At 36.2% G+C, this 13,092-nt stretch overlaps 1 protein-coding gene across 7 annotated transcripts in view; it reads left to right on the top strand.

The window, feature by feature from the left end:
- clcn3 (Cl-/H+ antiporter 3) overlaps nucleotides 1–13,092 on the top strand; it is a 50,315-nt gene that overhangs the window by 24,883 nt on the left and 12,340 nt on the right. For all 7 annotated transcript variants that reach the window (XM_039658628.2, XM_039658631.2, XM_039658629.2 and 4 more), the window contains 8 exons: nucleotides 2,512–2,699; nucleotides 3,636–3,758; nucleotides 5,468–5,674; nucleotides 5,857–5,937; nucleotides 7,301–7,553; nucleotides 8,731–9,023; nucleotides 9,932–10,118; nucleotides 11,486–11,884. In XM_039658628.2, the coding sequence (XP_039514562.2) occupies nucleotides 2,512–2,699; nucleotides 3,636–3,758; nucleotides 5,468–5,674; nucleotides 5,857–5,937; nucleotides 7,301–7,553; nucleotides 8,731–9,023; nucleotides 9,932–10,118; nucleotides 11,486–11,884 (1,731 nt within the window). The remainder of the gene's footprint in view (nucleotides 1–2,511; nucleotides 2,700–3,635; nucleotides 3,759–5,467; nucleotides 5,675–5,856; nucleotides 5,938–7,300; nucleotides 7,554–8,730; nucleotides 9,024–9,931; nucleotides 10,119–11,485; nucleotides 11,885–13,092) is intronic.

Genomic DNA, 13,092 nt, shown 5'->3' with positions numbered 1-13,092 from the left:
TCTAGCCATAACATGACAAGCCTGTAACGTTCTCATTTTTAGCGTTTTTGGAAGGAGTACATTTTACATATGTGGTTTATTCAATAACGAGATGCATTTATTTGTCCAGTTTCAACTGAAATGCGGCCCAGACCGCCTCCTGAAGTGGTTTGAGCGATTAGATTCAAATACGTCACGAATGCGTTTCACAGGGCATTTACATCTGGTCTTTTCAGGGTCATAGCTATCCGGTTAAAGAAAACGCATATAGTGGCGTTTATGTTGCATAGTGTGTTCTGTAGACTTGCTATTTATTTATTATCTTTTACACTGTAGTGTACACAACTAACATGTCCTGTTCTGTAGACATATTATTTAGGCCTATTTATTAATGCTGTACCAGTCCAATATGACTGTCAGTTGAAATAAATCTTATGTTGTAAGAAAACTTGTTTTATTTATTAATCTTTTTGATGCGTTTTCCAATAACTTTTGTAGTTTTACATCCGTTTAAAAATATCGAAATTAATATCGATATCGCAATATTCATTATCGATATCGCAATATCACATTTTTGTCAATATCGTGCACCCCTACCTAAAACCAAGTCTTGACCCTCAAACAGGACTTCTTCTCTGTGGGCCGAGTGAGTTCACGTAGTGTAATAGTGCAGCACTTCTGGGTTGTACATCAAACGTAGGCTCACAATTGGCCAGCATCACCCACATGACCAGCGTCAGCCAATAGTGAGCCTATATTCTGACTTATAACCCAGAAGCGCTGTGTCGTTACGACTTTGTTGTTGTGTAAATGAACGGCCAAGACACACAAGTTTTCGGTTTTCCATTGAAAGCGGTGTCGGGTAAACAGCCAATCGATATATTAAAGTTTTTCTTTTGTGTTTTTCGAGGTTTCACACGGTTCTACGAAATCAACAAAAAACACTTAATCATGCCAGGCCATTATTTGGTGATGTCACTTTGTAAAGAAACTACTAGTGTGTAGACTTTAGGTCCCCAATTATCCCGTTGTCGTGTTAACGAACGTCCAAAATGCATGAAAAGTTGAAATTTTTAGTCGTGTAAATGTCGGGATGCACGATATATCGGTATCGGCCGATATATGTTCATTTTTAATGTTATCGTTATCGGCCTGGTAAGAAAATGTGGCCGATATATTAAAACCGCTAAATAATGTATTATTCCCTTCAGCTGAGACACTTGTTGAGCACTGTTTATGTTTTTGAATTTCTTGAAATATGATTGAAATCTCTTCAAAAAATGTAAATCTGGTTCGGGACAACTATCATATCGGCTATACAACACTATAATGAGAACATCATTATAATTGTGCGCTTGGGACATGGATTTAATTGTGAGACTTTTGTTTTTGTATTCAGGCTCACAAAATTAAATAAAAATTTTGATTTAATTTAAAAATTTTGATTTCGAGTCACTAAATAGTAAGGGTTCACTCGTCGAATCATCTGTCTCAAATCCTGCCAATGCAATTGCGCATCTATCTTGGAAACATGGGACTTTTGAATTGTTTATTGTTTGGATATAATCATTGACGTTTACGATAATGCAAATCCTCTTTTGAAAGTAACTTGGCGCTTCAAATAAAGACAAATGTATCATTACTTCGTTACACCAATAGGTGGCGACAGGGTACTGTTAAAAATGTTTTTGTCATTTAATTATTCATTCAAGAGTTTTGTTCAAAAACGCTGGTCTTTCCAGTTATGGAAAAAGTGAAGCGTTTAAATGAGTTTTTGAATAATTCGTTCAAGCGATTTGTTCAAAAACGCTGATTCATTCAGTAATGAAACAATTGAAGTCTTTATGAGTGAGTCATAAAGACGTTGTCGTGTTAACGAACGTCCAAAATGCATGAAAAGTTTTACATTTTTAGTCGTGTAAATGGCCTGTCAGTAGGGATGCACGATATATCGGCCAGCATATCGGTATCGGCCGATATATGTTCATTTTTAATGTTATCGTTATCGGCCTGGTAAGAAAATGAGGCCGATATATTAAAACCGCTAAATAATGTATTATTCCCTTCAGCTGAGACACTTGTTGAGCACTGTTTATGTTTTTGAATTTCTTGAAATATGATTGAAATCTCTTCAAAAAATGTAAATCTGGTTCGGGACAACTATCATATCGGCTATACAACACTATAATGAGAACATCATTATAATTGTGCGCTTGGGACGTGGATTTAATTGTGAGACTTTTGTTTTTGTAATCAGGCTCTCAAAATTAGATAAAAATTTGGATTTAAGTTTATCGGCCGATATATCGGTTATCGGCTTTCAAATATAAAGAATTATCGGTTATCGGTATCGGCCAAAATTTTCATATCGGTGCATCCCTACCTGTCAGTTTTCCCTGACTAAAACTTTCTATATAACAAAGGTCCCAGGGATCTCGGTAACCTTGGATCAGTTTTTCAATAGTGCGCGCTGTTTCATTAGTGCATGAAGGATTTGTGTACTAATGCCCGTCTTCGTCCTTGTCCCCTCAGGAGCGTTAGCTGGGGTGATCGACATCGCGGCCGACTGGTTGAACGATCTGAAGGAGGGCGTGTGTCTCAGTGCCATGTGGTTTAACCACGAGCAGTGTTGCTGGGGCTCCAACGAGACCACGTTTGCTGAGAGAGACAAGTGTCCTCAGTGGAAGACATGGGCTGAACTCATCCTGGGTCAGGCCGAGGTCAGTGTGCTACTTTATGTAGACCACCGCTCAAATGTTTGGGGTCAGTAGGATTTCCTTTTTTTTTAAAGAAATTCATACTTTAATTAAAGGTTCAGTAAGAGATTGAGAGAGAGAGATAGAGAGGGAGACTGTAGAAAGAGAGATGGCTGAGAGACATTACAAAAGAGAAAAGCAAAGTAAAGACAGTAAAGACATTTTCAATGTATCCAAAATAAAAACGTATCCAAAATAAAAGTTTGTGTTTACATAATATATGTGTGTGTAGTGTGTAATTTTTTGTATATAAAAATACACACAATATACACAATACACAATATATTTAAGAAATATTTGCATGTATGTACTGTGTATATGTATACATAATTTATAATATAAATATGTAATATATTAGTAACACTTTTTTTCTTAAATATATACATGCATGTGTGTGAATTTTTATTAACAAAATAATTATACACATTACACAGTACACACACACATATATTATGTAAACAAAAACTGTTATTTTGGATGCGATTAATCATTGCCCAGCCCTTTAAAAAAAATTTAAAAAAAATTAAAAATATATATTTATATATAATAAAAAACTCATAAATGTTTCTTGAGCATCAAATCATCATATTAGAGTGATTTCTGAAGGATCATGTGACACTGAAGACTGGAGTAATGATGGTGGAAATACAGATTTGATCACAGGGATAAATTACATGTTTACAAGTCATTCACATAGAAAACATTTCTTTTAAATGGTAGTAATATTTCACAATATTTCAGTTTTTACTGTATTTTTAATCAAATAAATGCAGCCTAGGTGAGCAAAAGAGACTATTAAATAATCCTACCAACCCCAAACCTTAAAAAATGAGTGTACACCAGATCGATTCAGTTGATATTCGTTTGGCTTTATTAATGGCTCTTATGTGTGTCATCTAGGGTCCCGGCTCCTACATCATGAACTACTTCATGTTCACGTTTTGGGCGCTGTCCTTTGCGTTCCTGGCCGTGTCTCTGGTGAAGGTGTTTGCGCCGTACGCCTGCGGGTCTGGAATACCTGAGGTAATCCCGCAGAGCATTTATTGACAATAGACGCTAATCTTAAAACAGGTTTTACCTGATATCCTAAGAAGAATATGATTTTTTTTATGGGGTAACCAGTTTTTCTAGTAGGCCATTATTGACGTGTCAGTGATAACCTAGCATTTTTATGTTATTATTATAAAGAAAAAAGCTTAATTAAATCCTGAATATTATATATATATATATATATATGAAGAGTTCAGATGCAAAAGCCTCTAAGTGCCATTTGAAATTTTCTTCTAAAATGACCATTTTTATCAAGCTTGTATATTTAAGTTCAGTAATTTCACTTGAATAACAATGAAGATTACCTATTAATTGTCATTTAAGTGAAATTACTGAACTTAAATACATAAGCTTGATAAAAATGGTCATTTTAGAACAAAATTTCAAATTGCACTTAGAGGCTTTTGCATCTGAACTCTTCATATATATGTATATATAACAGACCTGCTTGCAAACCAATGCTTTATTCATGATTTTCTTTTAATTTTATGCCACCACCAAACTCATCAGTGTGAGTGTTTGTGATATAGAGCAGGGAAATGCTGCGGATTAAGATGTTCTTAACGGGTCAGGTGACCACTGAGAATCAAACCGTATTAGCTCTGATTTTGTCACTGTTTCTATGGTTACCAAAAATGTTACACAAGTTTTAGAACAGCACTTAGTCTTTTCATCAATAGAGAGTAAAGGTCATGAAGGGAGGCGTGTGTAACCTTCAATAAATGTAAATCGAAGCGACGATTTTATGTGAGTTTGTAATTTATTTGATATGTTTTTATATATATTTTATAGCTTATTGTATATGTGGATATATACAGTACAACATTTGAGGTGGATCAGTATGATTATTTAGTATATATAGTATATACACACATATATGCATGTATATATTTAAGAAATATTTGTATGTATATACTATAGTCATAGTGTATATACATTTATACAAAAATGTATATTATATATATACACTGTAAAAAAAATATTTTCAAGATTTGTTATCACAACATTTTTTCTTTTGTCAAATCAACTTAAATAATTTGTTTAGTTCAGATAACTTATTATTTAGAGTTTCTGATGATTAAATCAATCTCCTTGTATTAACTCACTTTTTCCAGTTCAATCAACTTAAAAATTTTAAGGCAACCAGGTTACTTACTTTTTTAAGTTAAACCAACAATATTTTTTTACAGTATGTATATATTTATATATATATAAACACATTTTTCTTAAATATCATATTTTCATATTGTAAAATATGTACATAGTGCTCTGGAGATTATCCACTTTGTGTATATTTAAGAAATATTTGCATGTATATACTATAGTGTATATACATTTATACAAAATTTATATTATATATATACTGTGTATATATATATATATATATATATATATATATATATATATATATATAAAAACACATTGTTCTTAAATATATACATGCATGTATGTGTGTGTTTATATTACTAAATAATTATCCAGTACACACGTGTGTATATATAATGTAAACACACTTTTATTTTGGATGCGATTAATTGTTGCCCGGCACTCATTATTTGATAGCTCAAACTGCTCCCCTTCACACAGCACTTGAAGGTTTTTTAATATGTTATTTGGTCATTCAAAATGTGTTTCTTGTGTTTTATTATCCTCTCTCGCTCTCTTTCTCTCTCGTCTGTCAGATTAAAACCATCCTGAGCGGCTTCATTATCCGAGGGTACCTGGGCAAGTGGACCCTGATGATAAAGACGGTCACGCTGGTTCTGGCCGTGGCGTCGGGCCTCAGTCTCGGGAAGGAAGGTCCGCTGGTCCACGTGGCCTGTTGCTGTGGCAACATCTTTTCCTACCTCTTCCCCAAATACAGCAAGAACGAGGCCAAGAAACGAGAGGTCAGCCTTCATTCGGATAGGGTCAAAATCTGGATATTAATACCTACATGTGTAGACGGTGATAAGGGTTGGGGAGGAATCGGATACTTGATTGACTTTTTTTTAACCTTATTGGAATCAAAATTAGGAATCGACGAGCAGAATCGTAATCGATACGGTGACGTGTCTGTTTGTGTGTTCAGGTGCTGTCGGCAGCTTCGGCCGCTGGTGTGTCGGTGGCGTTCGGCGCTCCGATCGGAGGAGTGTTGTTCAGTCTGGAGGAGGTGAGTCTCCCTTCCTTCACATCACACAAGACACAGTTTATTCCCGTGGAGTTGGGATGTCAAACGCAGGATAGATTTTGTTCAAAAGTTTTAAGTATGCCTCTGCTCACCAAGGCTGCATTTATTTGATCAAAAATACAGAAAAAAACTTTTCTATGTGATTATACGTTAAAATGTAGTTTATTCCTGTGATCAAAGCTGTGTTTTCAGCATCATTACTCGTCTTCAGTGTCACATGATCCTTCAGAAATCACTCTAATATGATGGTTTGCTGCTCAAGAAACATTTATTATTATTTTTCAATGTTGAGGACAGAATCATGATGTGTTTTCATTAAAAAAAAACAGCGTTTATATAAAATAGGAATATTTTGTAATATCATAAATGTCATTACTGATCAAGTTAATGCATCTTTTATGAATTAAAGTGTTTTGGGGTTTTTTTCCCAAATAAAGAAATAATTCACTATCAGTATTGGCCAAACTAAGTTTTAATTCATGTATAGTAGTGATATAAGCAAAACTGTATGTCACCATATTCTTACAATTTTGGTGACAGTTATACACACACCCCCACACACAAACACAAACAATTTATATATATATATATATGAAATAGCTTCATAAATAAATAAATGCATGTATAACGTTGATGAAAGGTTTTGGTACACTTCAAATGTTGACTTGTGTGTGTGTGTTTGTATGTATTACACGCATATTTCGCAATTCTGTCTTTATACACACAAACAACATTTTGTATTTTCCCCGATTGATTCCAGGATTATCTAGTTGATGTGTAACTCTCTCTCTGTCTCTCTGTCTGTCTCTCTCTCTCTCTGTCTGTCTCTCTCTCTCTCTCTCTCTGTCTGTCTCTCTCTCTCTCTCTCTCTCTCTCTCTCTCTCTCTCTCTCTGTAAAGAAGAAAAATGTATATGCTTTAATAAATTTTTTATCTGGCACTGCAAAATTGGCCATTTGGAAGACAAGAAAAAACAGACTGTTGGGACAAAGGTCAATAAGCATTGTGTCGATGTTTCTAGGTTTGGTAGCTTCCCGTTTGAGGGTGGAGTATGCATACTACACGTTGGTGGAATCTCTACCAAAGTTTATAGAATTATGGGGAATAAATGAAGTATTATGTACATTGTATGATAATGAATTGGTCTTGAGGTTTTAAAAAAAGGAAAAAAAAAGAAGGAATGGGGGAAAAAAAAATTTTACATGTACTTTGTATAAACAAAATGTAAATCTTTTGTAATAGTATATTGATTGTAATAATAAAAGTGAACTTAATCCTCTCTCTGTCTCTCTCACTCTCTCTCTCTCTCTCTCTCTCTCTTTTCTCTCTGTGTCTCTCTCTCTCAGGTCAGTTACTACTTCCCGCTGAAGACGCTGTGGCGCTCGTTCTTCGCTGCTCTGGTGGCGGCGTTCGTGCTGCGCTCCATCAACCCGTTCGGGAACAGCCGGCTGGTGCTGTTTTACGTGGAGTACCACACGCCCTGGTACCTGTTCGAGCTGTTCCCCTTCATCCTGCTGGGGGTGTTCGGGGGCCTGTGGGGGGCCTTCTTCATCCGGGCCAACATCGCCTGGTGCCGCCGCCGCAAGTCCACGCGCTTCGGTACACACACTGCATCACACACCCGGTTTGGCCTGTTTTAGTTCTTTATTAAAGTGGTTTTACAATATTGTGGTATCAAATAATCTGAGAGATTCGGAAAAAGATTCGTTCATTTTGATGAACGAGTTCGAACAGGAGAGTCACGAACGCGCATCACAAGGCGACCATTTGAGCTTATAAAACTTAAACTTTGTTATTTATTTATTAAATGAGCGATCGTTTCGTTTAATAAAACTCTTATTCATCGTCTGGATTCGTTTAAAGCCCTTTGAACAGTTTGCACTGAAACCGTCTTTTGGACCTTGAACCGTTTGGTTCCCATTGAAGTCCATTAAATGCTGGAATGTTTTCGTCAAAAACCTTAATTTCTCTTCGACTGAAGAAAGAAAGACATGGACATCTTGGATGACATGGGGGCGAGTAAATTATCAGCAAAAGTTTTTTCAAAAGTGAACTACTCCTTTAACAGCGTTAATCTGAGCGGAGCGTTATAGATGTACAGAAAAGATACAAACACATGGTACAAGATGCCAAAAAAGAAATCCATGTATGGAAATCTCCATAACGTCATCAGCAAACCACAAATTTTGTGACATTTTCCTTTTGCTTTCGGCTGTTTGTTATGTAACTGATTGTTATTGGTGGTTGCCAAGGTAACAGAGTCTTAGACCTGAGTTATGCTGCGTTCATGTGCTATGCTAAATACCAAAAGCCGACGTGGAAAATGCACATGAACACCCCCTCATGTGGTATTTTCCACTGGGCAACTCGTGGAATATTTTGATGGACGAGTTGCCGAGATGAGATAACGCCGCAAGAGTCGTGAATGGTAAAAATATATATTATTCATGATCTAGAAAGAAATATATAGCATATTATTTACCTTTTGATAAATCATTTTCTTGCTGTTGCAGATGACTTAAGCAATCTAAAATAGTTTTAGCTAAATAACAGGTCTGGATCTCCATGTTTTTAGCACATTACGATACCAGTTCACAAGTGGAAAATATCCTACTTTCCATAGCACGTGAACGCAGCATTAGTCTAATTTTTTTGGGCTTAAGTCAGTCTTTATTTTTGTGAAATAGTCTAACTTGCATTAGACTAGATTATGAGCACATTTTTGACTCGTCTAACACTATAGACCGCCCTAAAATAGCTGGACTTGTTTTTTTAGGCAAGTACCCGGTGTTGGAGGTGATCACAGTGGCGGCCATCACGGCTATCGTGGCGTTCCCGAACCCGTACACGCGGCAGAACACCAGCGAGCTGATCAAGGAGCTGTTCACGGACTGCGGGCCGCTGGAGTCGTCGCAGCTCTGCCAGTACCGCAGTCAGATGAACGGCAGTCAGGCGTATCCGCAGGGATCGGACGCCACCTCCACGCCGGGCGTTTACTCCGCCATGTGGCAGCTCAGCCTGGCGCTCGTCTTCAAGATCATCATGACCATCTTCACCTTCGGCCTGAAGGTGAGATCAGCGTTCGGTAGTAGTGTGCTTCAATACCACAGCAGTTCAAGCGAAAACGAATCAAACGACACGCTTATTTGAAGTATTTGCTAAACTAATGTACATTTTAGGCCATTTTTCATTGTTTTGCTTTGTTTCAAAATGAATCGTTATTCTGATAGTAACTTGGAATTTACATATTCATTAGATTTTGTAAATGTATTTTTTATGCAGTAACCTTTTTATTTAGATTTTGTTTAAGAAAACACACACTAATAAAATAAAATTGGTACGTTATTAAATTTTATGGCTATACAATTTTAATAAAATCTGTCATCTTGATATTTTGTTTATTTTTTTTTTATTTCATGGCCATAACACACACACACACACACACACAAAAAAAATTATTTTATTTGTGCTAAGATTTATTTAAATTTCTTTCTTTTTTTTTTTTACATTTTATGGTCGTACAACGTATAAATGTGTATTTTATTTGTGTTTTAACATCACAGATTTATATATTCAATTTTATAGCCATATTATTTAGGAAATAAGTGTTTATACGTTTTTAACAGATGTTATCGTTAAAGTCACACGATCTGTAGTTGAACATTGTGTATCCACTAAAAAATATATGATATTGCTTAATAAAGACTTTACATAAAAAAAAAAATGTTTTACCCAGGTTACACAAACATGTAAATAAATGTATTTATCATTAAAAGGGAATAAAAGGGGAAAAGAAAAACTTGTATACAAAAAAGCTACAAGTGGATAAAATCTCGTATTGTCCTTTATTTACACACGGCTACAAACTCGTAATATAATTTTTAACATAACAATAAAAGAAATGACAGACATTGCAGTCAAGCTGCCTGACACCTTATATTGTGTTCCCCTCTGTGTGTGTGTGTGTGTGTGTCCAGGTGCCGTCGGGTCTGTTCATCCCCAGCATGGCCATCGGTGCGATCGCTGGCAGGATCGTGGGCATCGCTGTGGAGCAGCTGGCGTACTATCACCACGACTGGTTCCTGTTTCGAGAGTGGTGTGAGGTGGGCGCCGACTGCATCACGCCGGGGCTCTACGCCATGGTGGGCGCTGCGGCCTGTCTCGGTGCGTGTGTATGCAGCGTCTGACCTCTCTGTGTGTTTCTGTAGGGTTACGAAATGATTCGATTCCGTACTTGAGGTCGGGAATCGGATACTTGTTGTAAAAATTTTCATTTCAATTCCTCTTATCGAATCCTTTGTACGGAAGAGGATTAGGGCCTAGCAATAATAAAAAAATAAAACCATCTCGAGATTATAGTCATTATAATGCGAAATTAAACTCAATAAATTTCAAGATAAAAAGTCGAAATACAATTTTGAGAATAAAGTCATTGTGTTTTGAGAAAAAAACTTGTTGAATTTTCGAGAAAAAAAGTTGAAATAATCATGAGAATAAGCTCATTAAATTTCAAGAATAAAGTCGTTGTATTGCGAGAAAAAAACTCATTAAACTGAGAAAAAAACTCAAAATACAATCTCGAGAATAAATTCATTAAATTCCGAGAATAAAGTCGTTGTTTAGAGACTAAACTCGTTAAATTTTGAGAATAAAGCCGTGTTTCGAGAAAAAAAGTCGAAGTAATCGTGAGAATAAACTCATTAAATTCGTTGTTTCGAGAATAAACTCGTTAAATTTAGAGAAAAAACTCAAAATACAATCTTGAAAGTAAACTCATTAAATTTCGAGAATAGTCGTTGTTTCGAGAATAAACATGTTCAATTTCAAGAAAAAGTTGAGAGAAAAAAACTCGAAATACAATCTTGAGAATAAAGTCGTATGTCGAGAAAAAAGTCGTTGTGTTTCGAGGAAAAATACCCCTTTAAATTTCGAGAAAAAAGTGGAAATATCGTGAGAATAAACACGACTTTTAGTTTACTCCGAAGATTGTATTTCAATTTTATTTTTTATTTATTTTTTTTTCTCTTGAAGTTAAACAAGCTTCATTTCCAAATGTAATGAGTTTATTTTCACGTTTTATTTTCATATTGGGCAACTCTTAAAATGACAGCACTAATATTCCTAATATACTCCTTTCCGCTCATTAAATTTCACACTAAATTTCCGCACATTAAAAAATAAATACGACCTCACGTTGTCAATTACGTTTACACGCTGCCTCCTAAACTTTCGTCCGCTATAAAAAAAATCAGATCGGATTAAATTTTTTGCGTTTTTCACATCCTAAGCCAGCATTTCGAGCGGTGTTTTGACAATTCAGAGCCGACGAATATGCAAAAACACATCAATGATCGCTTGTTTTTTTATCCCTATTGAATATTTGTTCAATTAAATGTTTGGCAACAGAGCTAAATGTGAATGATGTCTAAGTTTTTTTTTGCCTTATTGGAATCGAAACAGGAATCGTTAAAATTCAGTGGATTCCCAACCCTGGTGTTGTGCAGTGTGTGTCTAACCTGTGTGTGCTTTAGGTGGCGTGACCCGCATGACGGTGTCTCTGGTGGTCATCGTGTTCGAACTGACCGGCGGCCTGGAATACATCGTTCCTCTCATGGCGGCGGTGATGACCAGCAAGTGGGTGGGCGATGCGTTCGGCAGAGAGGGGATTTACGAAGCCCACATCCGTCTGAACGGATACCCCTTCCTGGACGCTAAGGAAGAGTTCACACACACCACGCTGGCGCGGGAAGTGATGCGTCCGCGGCGTAGCGACCCGCCGCTGGCTGTGCTGACGCAGGACGACATGACTCTCGCCGAGCTGCAGGCCATCATCTCCGAAACCAATTACAACGGCTTCCCCGTCATCGTCTCCAAAGAGTCGCAGAGGCTTGTGGGCTTCGCTCTGCGCAGGGATATAACCATCGCCATAGGTAACGGGAACATGTGCACGATCATCAACACTTTCAAGTCTGAAATACCAGTCTGGGGTGTGTTTTCCGAAAGCAATGTTAGCCAAATATGATCACAAGTTATCAGCAGACGATGTTTCCGATGAGTCGTGTGGTTGAAACGACAGATCTCGAGCTGTGGTTAGAAGCATAGTTTCTTGTTTGCATGACATGTGGCCATTTTTTAAGTTGATCTTGATGGTTATACCTTTTGTGAGTACCGTCTATAGAAAAAAAAAAACGAGCCGGAGCTGCTAAAGCTAATGCCCAGAGCTCCCACTCAGCTAAAATGGCAGTTATGGGGGCATATTCACAAAGAGTGTCTTTGGTGCCTCTTAACAGACATAAAATGCAATTAAAATGTCTGTCCAATGTGAACAAGGCTCTCACATGACAGCAAGATGCGTTTAGCAACTTAGCCATTGTTTAAATTCACCTAAGTAGTATTTTAGACGGCTAGCTGTAGTCTCACGCTGAAGGTAAATAGCAGTGTGCGGATGGGAGGAGCGTTATGATGACTAAAAGGAGCATAGATCATGTCTTCTAAATATAACAATAAAATACGTGTACATGACACAAAATTATTACATATGAGGACATGAATGCATGAACTTCAGCTCCAGAGCCTCTCTGAAAGTCACTTTTCGCATCTTACTGTTTAATAAGAGGAAAACTACTATCATAAAAACAGAAACTCAAAGGTCTTCTTCACGGCAACCCATTAAAATAAAAGTTCATTTAACTTGACAGAAATATAATAATGTTTTACAGTAGATTTAGCTATATCTCAATGTTATTATAATACTATAACTAATTTATAAAAGTAAAAAAAAATGAATTAATTTTTTTAGAATTTTATTTTTGTTGACAAGTTTTTTTTTTTTTTTTTTTTTAATTTCGTGATTAAATGATAAAATTTTAATTTATGCCTTCATTTGATTGCCAGAAAACACAGAATGTACTAAAAATTGAACAGAATTTGATGGGGAAAAAACATATTTCATAGGCTTTATGTTAAACATTAAATAAATTGTTGTTAAATTTTTAGCATCATTACTCCAGTCTTCAAAAATCATTTGCTGCTTTTTTTAAAACTTTTATTTACTGACCCAAACTTTTGAATGGTACTCTAAATATAAAGGGGCCATTTGAAATGTTCATGATCTTGATTTGCCGGAGCAATCTTAAAG

This window comes from Pimephales promelas, chromosome 1, assembly GCF_988280905.1.
Source record: "Pimephales promelas chromosome 1, fPimPro1.hap1.1, whole genome shotgun sequence".
Lineage (NCBI taxonomy): Eukaryota > Metazoa > Chordata > Actinopteri > Cypriniformes > Leuciscidae > Pimephales > Pimephales promelas.
Note: the sequence above shows the minus strand (reverse complement) of the source record. Positions and strands in the feature narration are given on the sequence as shown.